The sequence below is a fragment of the Ceratotherium simum genome, chromosome 39 (assembly GCF_057802395.1).
Source record: "Ceratotherium simum simum isolate JZ-2026a chromosome 39, ASM5780239v1, whole genome shotgun sequence".
Classification (NCBI taxonomy): Eukaryota; Metazoa; Chordata; class Mammalia; order Perissodactyla; family Rhinocerotidae; genus Ceratotherium; species Ceratotherium simum.
In genome coordinates, this window is record NC_141938.1 from 6,163,962 (window position 1) to 6,184,724 (window position 20,763).

Below are 20,763 nucleotides of genomic sequence, written 5' to 3' on the forward strand. Positions count from 1 at the left end.
GAACCTGGTCCGCCAGGCTACAAACCCGCAGGCTAAATGGGACGTCTGTCTCCGCCTGCCCCTGGCCTCCCTGCCCCGGTGCACCTGACTCCCTCGGGAGGTGCCGGGCAGCCTTCATGGAAAGGCCTGGCATTTGTTTTGTGAAGGTGACACAGAGCTTGAGGGCGGGCGCTGGTGTGTGTCTGCCAGGCAGGCGCGTGGTGCCGGCTGACACGGCTGGGGCTGGGTGTGCAAGGAGGGTCTGTGTATGTGAGTCACGGTGTGCGTGTGCTCTGGGGCACCTGAACACAGCTGTGTGTATGTAGGTGTGTGCGTGGATTTGTACATCTGTGTGTGCCAGTGGGGTCTGGGTGTCCGTATCCATGCGTCTGTGAGTCTGTGTGACCTTGTGCAAGTGTGCCTGTGTGCCACCCACGTGCTGTGACTGACTGTCCCTGACTCCTGGGCGGGATGGGGTATGCTCCTGTGTGTGGCTGTGCGCAGGTGGGAATGAGGCCTGGGTGTGTGTTGCAGTGAGAGTGTGTTCCTGCTGAAGTGCACACGAAGCTGTGTCAGGCTTTCTGTGGCCTGTGTGTCACCGTGGCCATGAGTCAACTGTGGGGTCGTCTTTGTGTCCCCACCAGCCAGGTGACCCCTGCCCAGCATAGTAACCCCAGGTGACCCCGATTACCCTGTGTGTGGCTGTGTATGTGGAGTGTGTGTGTCCGTGTTGGAGAGCATGTGTGTCCAGGTGTCTGAAGGGGCTGGTGCCTGGCAGCAAGAACAAGGCCATTGTCCCCTGAGAATTCTGAGAACCTAAAGGTCACTTTTCTGCCGCAGCAGCTGACTCTAAATATCCCCAGAGTTGCGGCACCTCCCCGCCCCCACCCCAGCTTGGTTTTCAGCCTGGCAGCCGCAGCAAGGAGGGAGGGGGTAAGGCTGGAGGCTCTGAGCAGAGCAGGGCCGGAGGGACCTGGCTCGAGGCCTGTGGCCTGGGAGTGGAGCCCAGGTGACGCTGGACACCCATATTTGCCTCCAGAGTGAGTGCCAGAAACCCAGGTTTAGGGGCAAAAAGAGGGGGAAGGGATCCCATCTTGGGTAGGCACGAAGAGGGCAGGACCCAGCACCCATTTTTGGAACCACCACCTGCAGGAAGCCCTCAACAGCACCCAGACATTTAGGGCCAGGGCAGGGTGAGGGGCTTCAGGCAGACCCTAGAAGCCACTGTGAGGACTCCCCCAAGGCAGACTGGCGCCCCCCGCCCAGCGCAGCCAGAGCCCTTGGGTGGCAAAGGAGGGGACTGGCCGCGGGCCACCCACCTGACCGATCTGCCTGGAGGGTGCCAACAGGTGTCCTCATCGCCGAAGGAGAAGTGGGCCAGGGACTCGGAGCCCGCGGGGGGCAGTGTCAAGGCAGGGGGCCGGGGCCGCGCCCGGGGCGCCGCACTGGAGCGCATGGGTGCCAAGCGCACGTCGAGGCGCGCATGAGGGCGGCTTCACGGTGGTGTGCCGTGCACCGCTCGCCAGGCCCGAGGCGTCTGCGGCCGCCTCCGGCGCCGCCTCCACACCCGCCCTCCCGGTGACCCCCCAGGGACGCCCCGAGCGATCAAGCGTCCCCGTCTCCGCAGCGCCGGGGCGGGCTCCGCGCCTGCCTCCGCCTGCGGGGGGGCCCTGCGGAATCTTGCGCACACTTCCCGGCTGCCTCCCTTCCCCCGAGCCTCGGGGGTGCCCCGGGCTCCGGTTTCCCGGGCTCCGGGCCCGCCACCCCCCTCCTCTCGCCTCCAGCCCCGCCTTCCCCCCCTCCCCATCCTGACGTCGAGCTGGGCCCGCTAGAGCTCTCCGTACGCCGTGCGCCCAGGGGGAAGGAGACTGGCCCGCGCGGGCGGAGTGCGAGGTCTGGGGACAAAAACCCAGGAGAGGAACAAGGGATGCAGGAAAGGTGGAGATGGAGGGCGGGACAGGGGGACAGAGATACACAGAGAGGCCGGGACAGAGGCACTGATTTCCCCACACACACCCTCCCGGACCCCACGCGGGTCTCCCAGAGACCCCGACCCCTCCTCCTCTTCTCTTCCCGCCCCAATCTCTTCCCCGTCCTGTCCCCGCAGTGCCCTCTCCCAGTCTGTCTCCCGACTCAGGTTCTCAACACGGGCGATGGGGAGAGGAGCGGGGAGAGAGGGAGGCAGAAGACCCTTTCCAGGCACAGGAGAAGCCCCCCAGGGCCAGCCCGTGCCCACCTCTGGGCTGCCAACCTCCGTTTCCAAGATACACTGACACTGGGAAGCCAGACCGGATGTGGCCTCCAGGCTCCTCACCCCCAGGCTTCCTGCCCCCGCAGCCCACCCCTTGTCCGGCCGGGAAGGGAACTTCCATCTGCCCTCGGTGCCCCGCGCACGCGACGAACAGCGAGCCTCCGGGCCAGGCAACCCCCAGAGGGCACCGCTGGCCCCATTTCACAGGCCGTTAGACTGAGGCTAACAGACCTGAACACACGTCCTCAGGTGACCCCGGATGGCACGCTGGCCTCACTCCCCCCAAACCTGACCGCAGCCTCAGGTCTGCACAGGAAGTGGGAGGCAGGCGCGTTTATTGAGCGCCTACTGCATGCCCTATCAGATGTCTCCACGGCAACCCCGGCGGGCAGGGATGATTTTTATCGCTGCTTTGTGACGGAAGAGGAAAAGTGAGGCTGGGGAGGGCCAGCGACGAACCCCAGACCCCCGCGCGCGCCAGGTGGCCCGGGGAGACTCGAACCCACGGCCACGCGCGCGCACTTACCCGGCCCACGCGTGGCGGCCGCAATCCGGGAAGCCGCGGAGAAGCCGGAGGCGCCTGCGGAGGGTCGGGCTGGCGAAGAAGACGGGCGAGGAGGGCGGCGACCGTGGGCGGCGGGGCGCGCGCGGGGCCGGGGGCTCGGGCAGGAACGCCTCGTCCTCGGCCGCCGCCGCCGCCGCCGCCGGGAAGGCCGCCAGCTGGAGCTCGGGGATGCGGCCCAGGCCGCGCGGCCGCGCCATGGCCGCGGGGGCGCAGGGCGGCCCCGCCTGGGCGGGCGCTGGGGAGCAGCGCCGCCCGCCCCGAGCGGCCCACGCAGGCCGGCCGCCCAGCCCCGGGGCCCACGGGCCCCACCCCGCCGGGCTCCTCGGCCCTTCCGGCTTCGCGCTGGGGCCGCCCCCGGGGCGGGGCGGGCCTGGGGCGCCCCCGCGGCCGCGGCGGGGACACCCCGCAGACCCCAGGGGCTCCGCAGTCCGTCTGACGTCCTCGCGGTCGCCGGAAGCGTCTCTCCAAACGCCTGGGATGCCCCGCAAAATCTCTGGGGTGCCCCCCCACAGTATTAGGAGGCCCCACAGATCTCAGGGGCGTCCCCAGAGTCTCTCAGACGTCCTCACAATCCCAGGGAGTGCCCGCACTGTCCTTGTGATGTCCCCACCGAACCTAGAGGTACCCCCCAAATCCCTGGGTTCCCCCAACACCCAGAGGGGCTCTGAGAGGCCCCCATAGACCCCAGGATACCCCCATAACTCCCCATATGTCACCTAGTAGTGTCCTCATTGTTATGGAGACATCCCCACAAACCCCATGGCACCCCAAGAATCCCAGGATGCACCCCAAATGCTAGGGGTGCTCTGAGAGCCCATGAGAAACCCCTTCAGATCCCAGGACCACCACCACAGTTCCTCGGATGTCCCCCAAACGCCCCAGAGCACCCCCTACCCTCCCTGAGTTATGCAGAGACCCCCAGAGCACCCCTAGAATCCCCCACAGCCACAGAGCATCCCCCCAAATCCTAGGGTCCCTCACAGACCCCAGGAATGCTTCCGTAGTCCCTCAGATGTCCCTCAATCCCTGAATGGCTCCACAGCATCCCTGAGACACCCTCACAAGTGCAGAGACCCCAACATAACCTCAGGGGTGCCTTCAGATTCAGGGAGTGCTTCCACAACCACAGAGATGCCACCAAAATCCTGGGGTTCGCAGAGACCCCAGGGGCATAACTAGATTCCTCCACAGCTCCTAAGACAGTCCTACAACCCTAGGCTACCCCCAGACTCCAAGATGCACCCACAATCCTTGGGGATATCCCCAGAAGGCCCCCCACAGCTTCTGAGGCATGCCGTCTAACTCTTAGACACCCCTAGAAGCTCTGAGTGTGCTCACAGCCCTGGACACTCCAAAGACTTCTCCAGTCCTGCCATTCCTTAGAATCCCTGAGCATCTCTTAGAATTGGGGCCCCCACAGCTCATGACGTGGCCCCAGGAACCGGAGCTCCCTCTGCGCTGACTTCTGTGGATGGGAACTGTCTGGGGCTCCGGCGGCGGCTCTGCGTGCTCCATCACTGCAACTCTGTGGAGGGCACATTATCACCTTTCCCAGATGAGGAAACTGAGGGTCAGGGAGGTGAAGATTCTTGAACAAAGTCAGGTAGCCGGTTATACTCCCAGAGCCGACCCCAACCTCTCTGCGGCTCTTTGGGATTAGGGAAAGGGGAGAAGCTTGTTTTAAATAAGAAAAATGGGGCAGGGCCGGCTCCGTGGCTTAGCGGTTAAGTGCGCGCGCTCTGATGCTGGCGGCCCGGGTTCGGATCCCGGGAGCGCCCCGAGGCACCACTTCTCCGTCCAACGCGAGGCCGAGTCCCACGTACAGCAACTAGAAGGATGTGAACCTATGACATACAACTATCTACTGGGGCTTTGGGGGGAAAAAAATGAATAAATAAAATCTTTAAAAAAAAAAAAAAAAAAGAAAAATGGGGCAAATCTCTATTTTAGGGCCCTGCCTCTGTGAATATCTTTCCCTCTCTACCTGTTGGCTCCGGTGGTGGGGGCCCAGAGTCGGAGGGCTTAGGCGTGAGCCTGGCCTCTGGCACGTCTTAGTCATCTGACCTCGGGCCAGCCACTTCATTTCACCAAGCCTCAGTTTTCCCACCTGTAAAATGGGTATACTAAGACTATGCATGGATGGACTTGTAAAAGACTCAGAAAAGTCTCTGGACATAGGGAGCACTCCCTGAATGTTATCTAAGAGTATTATTATTTGACAAAACTTTTCTGGAGAGCTTATAACGTACCAGAGGATACAGAAGGTGACGATGACAATGACAGCAGCTAACCTTCAGAATGCTTCCCGTGCATTCAGTGCTTCCAGCCACGATCTCATTTAATCCTCACAAAACAGCGCCAAAGCGAAACTATTGACCCCATTTTAGAGACGGGAAAACTGAATCTTGGAGAGACACAACCTGCTCGAGGCCACATAGCCAGTGAATGGCTGAGCCAGGCTCTAGACTCGTGTTTGCCCCCCCTTTATTTCATGATCGCCCCCCGAAAGAATAGCCTCTTTAGACATTTTTCCTCCCTAATCGCGTCCTCCACGAAATACGAATGCCCTAGCTAAGCTGTGCATCTGTTTCTGCACTGTGTGTCTATCTGGGCTTTATACATAAAAGTAACTTTTGGTTTTTTTCACACATCCACCCAGAGAACCAAGTTTTGCCCCCCTTGGCGGTGACGTCACCTCTTTTGAATGCACTTGACATTTGGGGCTGGAGAATCCCTTGTCCTGGGGGGTGGTCCTGTGCGCTACTATCGGTGGCCGCATCCCTGGCCTCCGCCCACGAGATGCCAGTAGCACCCCCTCAGTCCTGACCACTAAAATGTCCCCAGCCATTGCCACATGTCCCCCAGGGGGCAGAATGGCCCCCGGGTGAGAACTCCAGCTCTAAACCCACTGAGACCCATGCACTGATCGCCAGGGCCCTGGGGTCCAGGTCCAAACAGAAAGAAAAGTCATCATGTTACCTGTCCCCAAGCTTTCCTGCATTGTTCTGCTGATTTCTCAGATCAGACTTCGAGAACAGACTTCTTCCTAGGCCCATTTCAAAGATGGGGAAACTGAGGCCCAGAGAGGGGAAGTGACTTAGCCAAGGTCACCCAGCCCGGAAGAAACAGAGCTGGATTAAGAGTCCAGTTGTCTGGCCCCAGAGACTAGGATTTTAGCCACTAGGTGACACAGGCCCCTCACGATTCAGTTTCCTTCCAGGTCAGTGACCTCTGTCCCTTCCCAGGAAGTCAGATGTAAACTGAGGCCCATCCTGATCATGGCCTATGAGGCCCTACACAAGCTGCCCCATCACCTCCCTGCCTCCTTTCCTCCAACACATCAGACACACTCCTGCCTCAGGACCTTTGCACTGGCTGTTCCCTCTGCCTGTCACCCTCATCCCTCAGACACCCACATAACATCCTCTCTCACTTCACTTAGGTCTCTGCTCAAATGTCACCTCCTCAGGAGGCCTTCCCTGTCCCCAGGGTCCCTCTTCATGTCCCACATGTCATCATCTGGAATTATCGAATGCCTTTACTTGCTATTTCTTTCTCACGCACTGGTCTCAGAACTCCAGAGACTGGGTCTACCTCATCCTTCGCCACAGCCTGAAGATGCTGGATCAATGTGTGTGGAATGAATGGCCCTGTTACAGACGAGGAAACTGAGGCTCAGAGAGGGCAAGTCTTTTCCCAAGGTCACACAGCAAGTCAAGGGCAAAGCTGGATTTGAACTCTGAGTTACTCAGGAGTGAAAACAGTGGGCTCAGATGCCCCCCAACACTCTGCCCTCACCCTCCCAGTCTGCGCTTCCCCCAGACCCAGAGCCTCAGTTTCCCACAACTCAGAGGAGTTTACAGTCAATCTGCTACTGGTAAAAGAGGGGGCACCCTGGCAGCCCGGGCCTAGGATTGTGGTTTTGGGGGACGCCCTTTTTCTCTCTGCTGATGTCATTTTGAGGAAGTTCTCCAAACACCAGCTTCTGGCTGCCCAGCCTGGACGTCAGCCATACCACAGCCCTGGGGGTGGGCAGATCTTACTCAGCCCGGTTTCTTGATGAAGAAACTGAGGCTCAGAGAGGCATGCTGGCTGGCCCCAGGTCACACAGCAAGTTAGTGGGTAGAGCTACAGTCTGAATCTCATCCACTGATCTGGAGTGGAGGAGATCTGGTTTTTAACCCCAGTTCTCCCCTTCCCCGCTGTGTGACCTTGGGCAAGTCACAGTCTCCCAGTTTCCTCAACAGGAATGGAAAGCCAAAGATGCTGGGAGTTAAAACGCAGGTGGGAGGCCCTGGCGTGTGCATGGGTGAGCGCGCGGAGGCGAGACGGGAACTCCACGGCCGCAATTTTGCCCCCAAGTTCCTCTCCATCCGCCAGGCGGCCGTCTCCACCGCGCTTGGCTGAGGGACAGAGGACAGAGGATGGAGGATGGAGGATGGAGGATGGAGGATGCAGGTAGCGGCCTGGTCCCAACCCGGGGAAGGCGAGGACCTCACCCGCAGCCTGCGGTCGGCCGGCCTGGCGCCCGCTCTCTGGGGTGCTCAATACGCATGAAATAATAATACGGGGCGCCGCGACAGTGGTGGCGGCGGGGACTTTGCTCGGCTCGGGGACCAGAGTCCCGGAGGCAGGTCCGGACTCGGAGCCCACACTCAGCCTGTGCCTTTCTCGTCCCCCAGCAGAGGGCGCGCGACGGGAGGTGCGCGAGGAGACCCCCGTTCCCAGCGCACATCCAGGGATCTGGGAGCGCCAGGGACAAGGGGAGGCGAGGACCCAAGTGGAGACAGAGACCACGAGCCAGAGAGAGACCCCAGTCCGACTGCCTCCACCTCCTCCTGGGGCCAGGCAGCGCCTCCCTCGGTGGCGAGAGTTTGGGGGTCCAAAGGGGGAGATGGTTAGGTATGTTGGCCCCGCCCTCAATTCAGGCAAGCCCCCCCAACCTCACCACCAGAGTCCTTCTTTTCCTCGCGTTCCATCTGCCTCTTGACAGATCGTGGCGGTGCCGTGACTCAGCCTCGCAGGGCGCCAGGAGCGCAGGCTCACACATCCCCGGGTCTGGAGGGGGGCTGTGGATGCCATCTTGAACGGGCGGCTGTGCCCTCTCTCTGGGAGTTCCTGGGACTCAAGTCTGGAGGGCTCTCTGGATCCCCTTTTTGGTGGCTGCATGAAGTTCACCGTGGACCCCCTGTGTGCACTGGTAGAACCCCTTTCTGGAGAACTGGGCTGGCAGAATGCCAGCCAAGGAGCCAGGTTCCCCGTGGAGGCCTCTCAGTTCCCCCTTCCTCCTTCAGGCTGGGTTGGGGGGTTTGGGGGGGTGGGAGAGGGACACTGGCACCAACGCCCTCCCTCTGGCCACAGTTACTCCAGCCCACAGTGAAACAGAAACCTGAGCCCCTGTGGGGATGTGGTTGAGGTTCCTGCTTTTTCTTCCCACCTTAGAGGAGCAGGGTCTACACAGGCCCCACCTCTCCCGACTCCAGGTCCCTGAGTGACTATTTACTGGACATGCACTGTGTTAAGTCCTTTCCACCCATCCCCAATCTCACAGAACTCTCAGACTGACCCCCGCCCGGCAGTGCGAACCACAGCTCCACTTGACAGATGGGGAAACCGAGGCTCAGAGAGGGCAAGACACTTGTGCAAGGACACACAGGCATCAGGCAGACCTGCGTTGGAATACCAGCTCTGCCATTTCCCGGTTGCATGAGCTTGGGTGAGAAGGAGGGATGTGGCCTCTCTGGGCCTCAGTTTCCCCATCTGTCCAATAGGAATACCTCATGGGGCACCGGGATGAGGACTAATGGAAAAGTCCCCGGCATGGAGCCCAAGAGTGAGCCATTACGAGATGGATAGTGCTAAGACAATGATGCTTATTGCCACTAAGCCACTGTCCCCCGGGAGTCAGCACCCCAGACACCAGGGTGGGGGGAGTCCCTGGGGCCTTAAAAGGGAATAGGGCCCTGTTCCTACTGCAGCCAGCCCCCTCCTTGGTCTCTCCGGACAGTGACCTGCGCTGGTTTGGCGCGCTGCCCTGGGTCTTGGCATTTCCTGTTGACTCTAGCTTTGTTTTCCTTCAGCTTCTCTCCGGTTCCCTTCGAGAAAGAGCAGGCTGTGTGCGCTGGGCCCACAACACTCGCTGCCTGGTGGGGGCCCGGGGGCTGGCGCGGAGTGTGCCCCAAGGGAGGTGGGGGGACCTGGAGGTCCCCAGAGAGACCCACAACAGAGGGTCCCCTCTCAGGAACTCCAGGAGTGTGAGGCCCGAATCTGACTGTCCCAGTGACGTCCCAAGCAGAGGGAGACCCCTGTAGGTCAGGCAGAACACACAGGCAAAGCCGTCAGCACGCATGTCACCAGAGCGCACAGTCGGGCCGCTGAGCACCATCGGAACACCAGGTGGTCAGAGACAGCCCACCAGGCAGATGGGAGCACGTCCCAAAACTCAGAGCAGCAACTCCCGGACACGGGGAATGGGGGCAGCCGAGAGCATGTCACAGTGTCTCAGCCACAGTGCTCAGGGAGCGTGGACGGTCCCACTGCCACAATCACTTGTCCCCAGGAGTGTACACATCACAGTGCCACCGTCACTGCTGCCCTAGGAGCACACACAGTCACTATCACAATCCCTGTGTCCCAGGAGCACACAGTCACACAATCACGGTGCTGGGAGCACACACAGTCACGCTGTCACCATCACTGAGTCCCTGAGCACACCGTCACTAGGTCACAACTATACCATCCTGGAAGCACACACAGTCCCCGTGTCACAATCCCAGGACCAGGAAGCCCGGGCAGAGCACACAGCCGAGGCAGCCACAGCTGGTAGACTCCAACAGCTGGGAGAAGTCAGGTCAGTGATGGGATACCCAACACCCTCCCCCTACTAACACTGTCACCTCCAGGAGGCAGGGACTCCCCCTCCCTTGCTGAGACTGTGCGCCCCTGGGCATTTCCCTCCCTCTGGGCATCTATGGGAATCCTGACGCTCCTGCCCTGCCAGGGGGCTCCAGCCCAGCACACAGGGCCCCCCAAGAAGCCCGCTCTGGATTTCTGACCCCAGCTGCTGCATGAATGCCAAGTCCACGAAGGCTCCCCCATCCCATACAGTCCTCTGCCCCCTAGAAGGACCCTCAGCTTGGAAGAAAGCTTGTGGTCCTAGCAGGCGCCCCCTACAGAGTGCCCTCTAGGACACCCCCAAACACCATGAACCAGGAAAGTCCCTTCAAGTGGTACCCAGCCTAGCCACTGTCCTGCACTGTCACCGACTAAGGGTAGAGACCCCTAAAGCTGCAGCCCTCTACCGAGACCCCGTTAACACCACACGCGGCATAGCGCCCCCTAAGTCGCCCCCAGGAGCGGCTTCACTAGGAAGCCTCGGGTACAGCGCCCCACCAGGGGCCGGGTCCCGGACGCCCCCGCAGCAGAACTCCCCCCACCCCCACCCCCGCCAGCCACACTGACCCCCACCCGCATCACAGCGCCCCCTGCGGCCAGCGGGGCGAGGTGCGACCTCCCTGCGCGCCTATCCGCTCCGCGCGCGTCCGCCGCCCGGAGTCTTACCGCCTGCAGCTGCCTCCGCCCGCGCCGCCGCTGCCGGTGCCGGTGCCGTGGAAGGACGAGGGCCAGGACATGCGGGACGTGCGCAGGCCGGGCCGGTCGCCGGTGTCCACGGCGTCGGCGCGCTCTATGGGCCGGTGTGGCTGCCGCTCGGGCTCGGCGCGCTCCGCGCTGTCCGAGTAGCCGCGCTGCTGAATACGGATGGGGGTCCGCGGCTGCCGCCACAGGTGCTGGGGGGGTGGCTTCAGGGTGGCCTGGCCCTCCCGGGGCCCGGGCAGAGACAGAGACAGGCTCCTCTCCGAGGGGGCGGCCGGGGGCTCCATGGCGCGGATCCCCACCTGCACCCCGGGGGGCCCCGGCCTCTCTAAGCTGCAACCCCGCTCAGCTGCGCGCAAGCCGACGCGCCCGGGGCCCCGCTGGTGCGCCCGGCCTCGGTGGGGCCATGGCGCCCCGGGGACAGACCCGGGGGCGCTACGGGCCGATCGCCCCCGGGCCGGGCGCCGAGGCTTCCTACCGGCGCCTGGCGCTCCGCTCCGTGCCCGGCAGCGCTCTCCGAGCTCGGCGCCCCGCTCGGCGCCAGCCCCGGCTCCCCCGCCCCGTCCCGCCCCTCCCCGCCCCCCGCCCGCAGCGGCTGTCAGCGCCGCCCCCCTCCTCCCGCGTCCGGGCCAGTGGGGGGCAGCCACCCAAGGAGGGGGGGCACCTCCCTGCCCACGCAGAGCCCCGCTCCCGGCGGGGAGGGGGCGCCGGAACTCGGTTCTCTCCAGAGCGCGTTGCCTAGCCGCTGCGCGCACGGGCACGAAAGAGTTAAAGGGTTAATCCGATTGGGAAGAAGACACCCGACTGGTTGCCTTTGTGTCAGTCAGTCCGTCCATCATGGCGGGGGCGGAGCCCAGTGCTAACTTGTCCTCGCCGCTACCCCTGGCCCGGGGGAGCGTGTGGGGAGTGGTCCCGGTGCCACAGATGCGGTCCCTGCGGCGGACAGCGGCGGTCTGCGGGAGATCTCCTGTTGGTGGGTCGAAGGATGATGATGGATGATGGTGTGTGCTGGAGGCGGGATGTGCGCGCACGTGGATCCTTCCGAAGGTTGTCTGTGTTTTTGGTGTCCGCTGGAAGTGTGTGCGCGCACGTGGTTGGCTACTGCGGTGTGCCTGTTTCTCTGGATTTCGCTGTGTATCTGTGTGTGTTTGTGGGTGAAGATGTGTGCGCACGTGTGCTGCCTGTTTGGAGGGTGTGCGTCTCTCCAGGTTCTGTTCGGGTGGCCTGGGGGCTGCGAATGTGTACCCACGCGTTTAGGTGTGTACTGTGGTCGGTTCATGCTTGCAGAGTTGTGCACGCGATTCAGCCTCTGTTGTTTGACTGTGGCGTCTGAAGGAGTCTATGTGTGATGGTGTGTGTGTGTGGTCAGCCTGGGGCCGCTTTGGGGTGATTACTGGGTGTGTCCCTTTGGCTCCCGTGTGACTCCAGGAGGACACCCTGCGGCCGATAACCTGGCTGCCGGCCCACCGCTCTGTGCCTCTTGTAAAGCGCTTCTGCAGGAGGTAAACTGAGGCAGGTCCCCAGCAGCCGCGGCACGCACCCCCGTGCCCTTTTCAGGCGAGTAAACAGCCGCGCCTCCTCTCCGCGGCCCCCGCCGGCAGAGCCCCCCCTTCCGGCACCTAAATCGGGAGTCGCCGTGACTCACGCTCCCGCCTCCCCCAGCGCCGCGCCGAGCGAGAGAGCAGAGAGGGAGCGGGATCCGAGCGCCCTCCCTCCCCCCGGCCTGGCCGAGCCCTGGTAGTGGCCGGGCAGGAGGAGCGCACGAGCCCCGGTGCCACCCCCACTCCGGCGGATGCGCGCTCGGACGCTCACCCGCTCCGGTGCGCGTCCGCGGAACCAGGCCCCCGCCCCGTGCGCCTCCCTCACGGGTCCCCCGGGCAGGCCGCGCTGTCTACCACCGCCCTCCCCCCACACTGTTCTTATACAAAAAAAAAAAGCCCATCTCCAACCCCCACAGCCAATTTTCTCCCCGCCAGAGGGTGCTCCCTCCCGGCGTGGGCGAAGGTGGAGCAAGAAGCGGCCCCCATCAGCCGCCGCGGGGTGTCCCAGAGGCCAGAACTGTGTCCCCACTTTTCTCAGGGACCCTCCCCCCAAGTACACACTCAAAACGGCTTCTAGGTTATTGGCAGGGGCTGCGGGTCCTCCCCACATCACTTGAGGGTCCTGGGCTGGGCAAATTCTTCCGGGGTGGGGGCTGTAGCCTTGGCCAAAGCTCTGGATGGGTAACAGAAGATGGGGGGGGCGGGTTTCAGGTCACAGCGGGGGTTGCAGAATTAGGAAGGCACAAGGCAGTGGGCCAGGGCTGGCAGTTGCAGCTGTGACCTGAGGCTGGGATGGATCAAGCTGGACCTGAAGGTGACAGAGGCTGGAGGGATTTTTTTCAGGATGGAGAGGCACACTAGACCACCAGAGGGGAGAATGACAGTCACGTCCTCCTCCACCTGTCAATGAACCAATGAACCATCATACCTGACCCAAGAGACCCTGGAGCCCTCCAACTGAATAGATAAGGGGATGAGGAGATTGAAGCTGCAGGGAACAGTGGCCTGGGGCCGGCAGTGGGCAAGGGCCCAGCCAGCAGCCAGGAAAGACAGCTCAGCTGTCTTTCTTGGGCCAAGAGGGGAGTTGGAGCGCCCTGGGAAAACCCCCAATGAAAAACAGCAAGAGGGGCCGGCCCCTTGGCATAGCGGTTAAGTGTGCGCGCTCCGCTGCTGGCGCCCCAGGTTCGGATCCTGGGCGCACACTGACGCACCGCTTGTCAAGTCATGCTGTGGCGGCGTCCTATATAAAGTGGAGGAAGATGGGCACAGATGTTTGCCCAGGGCCAGTCTTCCTCAGCAAAAAGAGGAGGATTGGCATGGATGTTAGCTCAGGGCTGATCTTCCTCACACACAAAAAAAAACTAGAAAAGAAAAACAGCAAGAAAGTTTGATGTGAAGCTCGGCCTCGTAGATACATCTCACATCTCCCCAGGAGAAAAAAAATGCCAGTCCATGCCTCCTCCAGAATCCCACTCTCCCCTTTAAGGTCTGGAAGAAACCGAATCCTCCCAGGAGGGAAAATAGGGGCCACAGCAAACTGGTCGCAGGTCCACTTCCTAGCCTGTCCCAGCTCTCTGAGTGTGGTGGAATTGTTGGGGACTGGAGAGCTGAAACCCCTTCCAAAATCCTGCCCCATGCTAACTCAGGCAGCTGCAAAGGGGGTTCCTGGAGGCTTTGAGGGGTGCCTTGGGGGAGGGGTGTCACAGCCTGACAGGACAGCCTCCGGGATAATTTTCAGCTGCTTTTGCAAAATGCAAGGAGCCTGGAGCGTGGAGAGGGCTGGCGGCGGGACCTGGCCCAGCTGGCCCTGTCCCTCCACCCCACCTCCAACCTGGTCCCGCTCCTGCCTACCTGTCGGCTCTGGTGATGGAAATCCGCGGAGGGATCAGCAGGGGCAGCGTGGTGGGCCGCGGCAGCAGAGGGACCCCAGGGTCCGAGGGCTCCGGGTCAGCCCAGCCTAGGCCAGGGCCAGTGGAGAGGCGACGGCGAGGGCGACGGAGGTCGGCCCCCAGCATGTTGGCACGGCTGAGCTCGCGGGTCTCCCGCGGCCTCTGAGGAGGAACAAGAGGGGATGGGGGCGCGACCTGGCTGGGCAGCTCCGAGCCCCTCCGCCCAGTAACGCCCCTCCCTGCCATCTGAGAGAGCGGCTGATGGGGGCATAGGCTTCTCGTGTCCCCCTCCCGTCTGAGCCACTCACCGATCCCTCCCACAGAGGGTGCTTTGCACCCCTTACATCTGAGAGGTGCCCTTTCTCAGCCCTAATTTTTGTGGGGCTCCCTTTTGATGTCCCAGCCCTAGGGCTCTGGGCCCTCATGCTTGTGCATTCTGTCCCTCACTGTGAAACCCTCTAACGTCGTCACCCTCACGTCTACGAGGCCCCTCCCACCCCTCATATCCGAGACCCTCAAAACCTCACCCCCAGCGCCCCCCTGCACCCTACAATCCTCTCCCCACTTGGGAAGCCCCCGCCTTCTGCCCCTGGGCCGAGAACCTCTTAATCGGGGCAGCAGGAGAAAAATGGCATCGTGAGAGTAAACTGAGGGACGAGGGGACCAGACTCCCCGCGGCCTCGAGGGAGTGAAGCCACGCTTAGGGAACAGCCATGGTCACTAGAGGGCGCCCGTCTCCCCGCGGCCCAAGCCCCGCCCCCAGCCCGGGCCCCGCCCCTCGCACCTCGTCCCCGGTCCCGGCCGCCGACAGGACGCTGCGACTTCTCTTCATCCCGCCACCCTAGCGCGCCGTGGGGGCTGCGGGGGCCATGTCGGCCCGGGCCAGCGCCTCCTGCAGGACCAAGCCGAAAGCACCCCCCCATTAGCGCCCTGGGGCTCCCCCTGCCGGCCGGGCCTGGGATCCGCCCCCGCCCCTCGTCAGCTGCCTCTCCCGGGGCGTGACGTCAGCGGGAGGCTGACGCACTGCCTATAGGTGGCGTCACCCGCCTGTTGCCATAGCGACCGCTAACGCACGGCCGGGCTCTGAGCCGCGTCAATGCCCGGGTTGGCCACTGGGGGGCCGGGAGCCTCGGGGCCCGGGTCGCCCCAGCCCCCACCCTTCCTCCCGCGGGGGCTTCCCCGGCCCGGGGATCCCGCAGGGGAGACCGGGAGCTCCCCGAGCTGGCCGCTTGCGGCGCGTGGTCCGAGCCGGGGGCCGGAGGAAGCGTCTTCTCCGAGCTGTTGGGCTTTTATGCCGCAACCCGAAATAGCTCCGATGTGCGGGGGCCGGGCGCAGAGAGACGGCGGCTTGGGCACAGATGGGGGACGCGCAGGCAGAGGCGCGCGGAGACAGACAGGGACGCGTGGAAATAGAAACAGACAGACAGGGACACAGACGCAGCTCCCGAGGATGAGCGCGCTCTGCTGCTGCGGGCGATCCTTGTCTAAAAGCTGGGAGCAGGGGGAGGCTGCCTCACTTCACTTTCGCACCCAGGCGCTGCACATTATTGCTGGGTGGCGGTGGGTCAGTGACTTAACGTCTCTGAGCCTCAGTTTCCCCTCTGTGAAATGGACTGATAACCCCTAGGGGGTCCATGTGAGAATGAAATGAGATCAGACCATATTGAATTCTCACAGAACAGCGTCTGGCATTCAGTAAGTGCTTAATAAATGCTAGTAACCTCTTAGCCTGTGGGACCCTGTTAGCCTAAGGTAGATCCTGTCCCTTCTCTGCACAGAGCCTTCAACGGCTCTCACCTCATTCCGAGGAAAAGTCCGAGTCCTCAACAGAAGGCCCACACAGTTCTTCACCACATGCCCAGTCACCTCCCTGCCCTCACCTCCTCCCACTCTCCCGCTGGCTAACTCTGCTCCAGCCACACTGGCCTTTTGGCTGTTTCTGGACACACCAGGCATGCTCCAGCCTCAGGACCTTTGCACTTGCTGTTTCTTCTACCTGGAACTCTCTTCCTCCAATTATCCACAGGTCCTTTCCATCCTTCAGGTCTTTGCTCTTATCTCACCTTTTTAGGCATCCCTCCAGGCATTTGTCCCCACCCCAGCTCACCCCTGTTTAAAGTTTCACGCCCCTGGGGATTCTTGATCCCCCTTATCCTGCTCTATTTTTCCACAGCCCTTATCACCTCGTAACATACTATGTAATTTATTTATTACATTTATCGTCTGTCTCTTCCCACACTGGAATACCAGCTTCAGGAAGGCAAGAATATTTTATCTATTTTATTCATGACCTTATCGCCAGCACCTAGAACTGAATCTGGATCACAATAGGCTCTTAAGAAGGATTTGTTGATGTCTGGGTGTTATTTTGAGAGCTCAATGGCATATTTATAGTTCCTGCTGTGGACTAGCCGCTTTGCTCCCTACTTTGGCTCTTATTTCTTTTTCTTGCCTTATTGCACTGGCTAGCACTTCAGTTCAATGTCAACTAGCAGAAGCACACGTTAACATCATCTCACCGAGCCAGTGCTTAGCACCAGGTAGAGTCCTTGGTGGACAGTTGTTGAACAAATGGATGAATGTAGAAAGACAGCTTACAGGTCACCTCTGATTCTCAGGCAGACTGAGCCATCCCTGTTCTAGGCTCTCCCTGATGCTTATTCTGCCCCCTATTAAGGCACTCATCATTCTGGGTTGTGGTTATCTGTATTCTCCATTAGACAGAGCTCTGTGAGGGTGAGAAATGGCTACCCATTCATCATGGCCCCCCACACATAGTCTCGATGAATGCTGAATGAACGAAGGAAGGAAGGAATAGGACAGACACAGGAAGAGAGAGGCACTCTCTCTCTCTCCGTATGCAGACACATATGCTCAGACAGGCAGAGAAAGGACCGTGTAGCAAGGGCCAGGCTCAGGTTCCAGAATTACACTGACAGACCTGCATTCAAATCCTGGCTCTGCCACTTATGAGCTGTGTACCCTTGGGCAAGTCGCCTAGCCTCTCTGACCCTCAGTTTCCTTATCTGTAAAATGGGGGTAATATTCATACCTACCTGACAGGGTTGTTGTGAGGACGAAGTGACGCAATGCATGGAAAGTTCTGAGCACAGTGCCTGGTTCATAGTGGGTGCTCACAAAACAGTAGCCATTATCCTAATAATAATAGTAACAATTATCACTGTTGTCATTGTTGTTGAGTCACATGGAGCTACAGACAGACATGGGAGACAGCAACACATTCACAGAGCCCTCACTTCCTCCCATCCGCTCCCTCTCCCCACCACTTCCTCACTGTTCTTCAAACACTTCGAGGACATGCAGACCTCAGGACCTTTGCACTTGCTGTTCCCTCCATCCAGAAAACCAGCTTCAGTTATCCTGTGCTCCTCCCACCTTCCTGATTTCCCTGGCTCTGCTTTCACTTGTTTGTTGGTTTTAGACTTGTAACATTCTAACAAGATATAGAATTTACCTACTATTTTTATTAGCTATTGCCTGGCCTTTGATTAAGACATGAAGTCAGGATGTTGGTCTCTTCTGTCCCCTGCTGGATCTCCAGGGCCTAGGACAATGCTGGCATACAGTAGGCGCTCAACAAATATCTCTTGAATGAAGGAATAAATCTGCTTGACTTCCTCACCTCTTTCGGGTCTCTGTTCAGAGGCACCTCCTTCTAGAGGCCTTCTCTGACACAGATGCTTCCCCCAACCCCATCACTCTGTGCCCCTCACTCAGCTTTATCTTTCTTCTCAGCTCTCATCACCCCTGACATATTATTTATTTATGTTTCTGCTCTCCCAACTCCTTAGTTCCACAAGGGCAGGGGATTCTTCTGTCTGGTTCTAGCTGTATCGGGGGCCAACTTCATGGACACGTGACCTGTGCCTTCGCCCAGGGCCCCGAGCTTAGAAGGTTTAATACGCAGCTGTCATTGTCTTGAAATTCTTCATTCTTTTGAACCTGCATTTGCATTTTGCCCTGGGCTCTGCAAATTCTGCAGCCTGGCCTGGAACAGCCCATGGTAGGTGCTCAAGGATTTGTGGAGTGAAGGAAGGGTGGCCAGAGGAGCCCCATCGGCCGGGGTGTGTGTGTGTGTGTGTGTGTGTGTGTGCAGAGACACGTGTGTGCGCCACCACTGTCTGGAGCCCCATCGGCCGGGGTGTGTGTGTGTGTGTGTGTGTGTGCGCGTGCAGAGACACGTGTGCGCGCCACCACTGTCTGGACACCCGTGCGCGTTTGCAGGAATCAGCCCTGGTGGAAACCCAGGTTGGGGAGGCAGGGCCTCAGGAGCCAGCCTGAGTGCCCGGGTGGATGGGGGCACTAAACTGCCTTCCCCTCCCCCAGGCAGCAGGCCAGCTGGGGAGGGGCGTCCAGATGGCAGAGCAGGCCACTCTGGGCAGCTGGCACCCGGCTCAGGCTGGGAGAGGCCTTTTCCCCACCCAGCTTGTCAGCCACTGGCCCAGCCTGGGAGCCCCTGGCCTGGCCCGACATGGCTTCACCCAGCCCAACATCCTCCCTGAAAACAATATGGGGACGGGGAGCCGAGCCAACAAGATGGAAGGAAATGAGGATAAGCACCCTCGGCCACACCTTGGCCCTGAGCCTTCAAGCCTGAATTAGGGGACAATCACTACCCAAGCTCCATGCCTGGAGCTGGAGCAGGGCTGAGAAGGACAGTCAGGGGCGCCGTGCGTGTGTGTGCACGTGTGTGTGCGCATGAGACTTTGTACCCAACTGTGCATGTGCAACCGGACGGGTGGAACTTTCTGTGAGTCTGAGTTTGCGTAGTTGAGATCAGACTGTACCTGTGGGAGTGTGTGTACAGGACAGGGTGACAGGTCATGTCTGTGTGTGACTGTCATGAGTGTGTGTGTGTTGGGGAGGTGGGGTACATGCATGTGGATGCAACAGGAACAGCATTTCACAGTGGTTAGAAATGCAGATTTGGGGTTCAATTCTCTGCTCAGCCACTCATGAGCTGTATGGCCTCAGACACATTAGGTTCTCAGGCTTCAGCCTGAGTATTTGTTAGTATGATTATGTTTGTCTGGATTCAAGTGTGTGTGTGAAGAGTAAGCCACCTCCTCCAGGAAGTCTTCCTGGATGCCGAATCTGAATTGCACCCTTTCATTTTTCTTTCTTGTCAGAAGCCATCTATTTCCATCGAAGTCCTAATCATAATTTGTTGTTATATATTTATTTGTTTGTTTATGTTGTTTCTTTTCTGTTTCTTCCACTAAATATCAGCTCCAGGGGGGCAAGGAGTTTTGCTCTGTTCACTGCTGTGTCCCCCGCACCTGGCATATAGTAGGCGCTGAATACTTGTTGAATGGATGAATGCAGGGCTGTGTCTGCATGGTACAGAGGGAGAGGTGGGTGCTGGCTGGGCTCCCGGGGGGCCCTGTGTGCAAGTGTGGTCTCTACTCTCTTCCTTTCTCAGCTGTTCACAACCATGCCTTCAGCCATCCTCACTTTTAGGGGAACAATGTCCCCTTATCAACTCCCTGTATCACCGTTAACACCATCTTTTCCTTTCTCTGGGTCTTACGGACTCAGTTGCTTCATCTGTAAAATGGGAGAGGGGATGGATCGGTTCATGATAAGCTTCCTTCCTGATCTCAAGTGCCATGAAAATAGTTTTAATCTAAGCCCTTCTTTAATTCATTCAACATTTATGGGGCGCCAACTGTGTGCCAGGCCCTGTTCTAAAGCCGGCCCTGCCCTCGTGGAGCTGAAGTGAACAAGGAAGGCAGGAACGACCCAGAAATCTCATTTAATCTCCAACACCCCCCCACCCCCGCCCTTGCCTGATGGAAGGTTCGTCTTCACGGTCTGAAATCGCCGCGGGTATTTCTCTGTTTAGACACGGATCTTGCTCCCTCGCCAGCCTTGAGGGGCAGCAGAGCAGGGACCCAGCTGGTCTTGTTGGTGGCTGTAGCCCCACCGCCTGGCCACAGCGCCCCGGCACATAGTAGGCTCTCCGGAAATATGTGTGAAATGAGCTAAGAAATAAATGATGGAGGAAAGGCAGGCTCGCGTGCATGGCCTCTGGGCATCCTGGCTGCGTCATTACCCACTTTGCAGATGGGGACATTGAGGCTCAGGAAGGCAAAGCCGCTTGCCGGGGCCCACCGCAGCTCAGTAGCGAGTGCGTGGCTGTGGGATACAGCAGAGGAAGCTTGTGTAGCCCAGAGGAGCACTCCCAGCCCCCGCGCCCACCTCACAGGTCCGAGAGACGAAGCAGGGTGTGCTCTGACGGGAGGAGGGGGGTGGGAGACCGAGGGACAGTGCAAAGCAACTCAGGGGTCTCTGTTTCGGTCCCCAGGGTTGGAGATGCTGTGCTGGCAGGAGATTCGGAAATGCTCCTCGCTGATGGGGCGGCTTCCGGCGCCCTCTCTCCAGTTCTGGGAGCTGTGGCTCCTAGGACCCCGTTTCGCTGGCACCGGGCAGCTTCAGTCTCCGAAGCCGGGGAGAGACCCCCGCGCCTACCCGGGAATCCCCGACATCCGGGGTCCTCCCCACACACCCCGAGCCCGGAAGCCGGCCTGAAGCCTCCAAGGGCGTACTGGGGGGCCCCGGCTTTCTTGGGGAGCAGGGGAAGCCCCCACTGTCCTGGCCCCCTCCCTCCGGGGCGCCGGGTCTCCCTCCCCACCGCAGCTCCCAGCCCGAAGCTTACCTTGCAGGGGGGCTGGGGAGGGGATGCCCCGCCCTCTCCGGCCTGGGGGCCGGGAGGGGACAGGGGTGTCCAGACCCTTTGTTTGCTGGGGTGTGTGTATGTGTGTGTGCGCGGTTGTGAGACCCGCTGGGGTGTGGGTCCGTGCGCGCGTGCTCGGGCCGTGACGGCCGCTGAGATGCTGGACTGCCCGGGCTGGAGGGGGAGGGGTTGGGGGAGGGGGAGGAGAGGGACTCCCCCGCCCGCCCACTCACGGGGTTGAATGGAGC

The 20,763-nt window shown here is 60.5% G+C and overlaps 2 protein-coding genes across 7 annotated transcripts in view; one reads left to right on the forward strand and one right to left on the reverse strand.

Annotated features, from left to right (window-relative positions):
• Nucleotides 1–20,657, reverse strand: part of PDE4A (phosphodiesterase 4A) — a 44,293-nt gene extending 23,636 nt beyond the window's left edge. The window contains exons 1-4 of one of the 6 annotated variants that reach the window (XM_087425472.1): nucleotides 20,498–20,657; nucleotides 19,629–19,823; nucleotides 16,875–16,974; nucleotides 13,781–13,980 (exon numbers count right to left, since the gene is read on the reverse strand). In XM_087425472.1, coding sequence (XP_087281598.1) covers nucleotides 13,781–13,980; nucleotides 16,875–16,943 — 269 coding nt within the window. In that variant the 5' untranslated portion in view covers nucleotides 16,944–16,974; nucleotides 19,629–19,823; nucleotides 20,498–20,657. Of the gene's footprint in view, nucleotides 1–1,298; nucleotides 1,442–2,756; nucleotides 3,008–10,355; nucleotides 10,829–13,780; nucleotides 13,981–14,602; nucleotides 14,711–16,874; nucleotides 16,975–19,628; nucleotides 19,824–20,497 lie in introns of those variants that run through there. The other 5 variants (XM_087425473.1, XM_087425474.1, XM_004442628.3 and 2 more) reach the window with 5 other exon arrangements.
• LOC147912130 (uncharacterized) lies at nucleotides 11,211–20,692 on the forward strand. Its single transcript, XM_087425475.1, has 2 exons — nucleotides 11,211–11,361; nucleotides 20,147–20,692. Exons 1-2 carry the CDS (start codon nucleotides 11,226–11,228, stop codon nucleotides 20,368–20,370), a joined length of 360 nt encoding a protein of 119 aa, XP_087281601.1. The 5' UTR covers nucleotides 11,211–11,225; the 3' UTR covers nucleotides 20,371–20,692.
• Nucleotides 20,693–20,763: the final 71 nt, after the last annotated feature.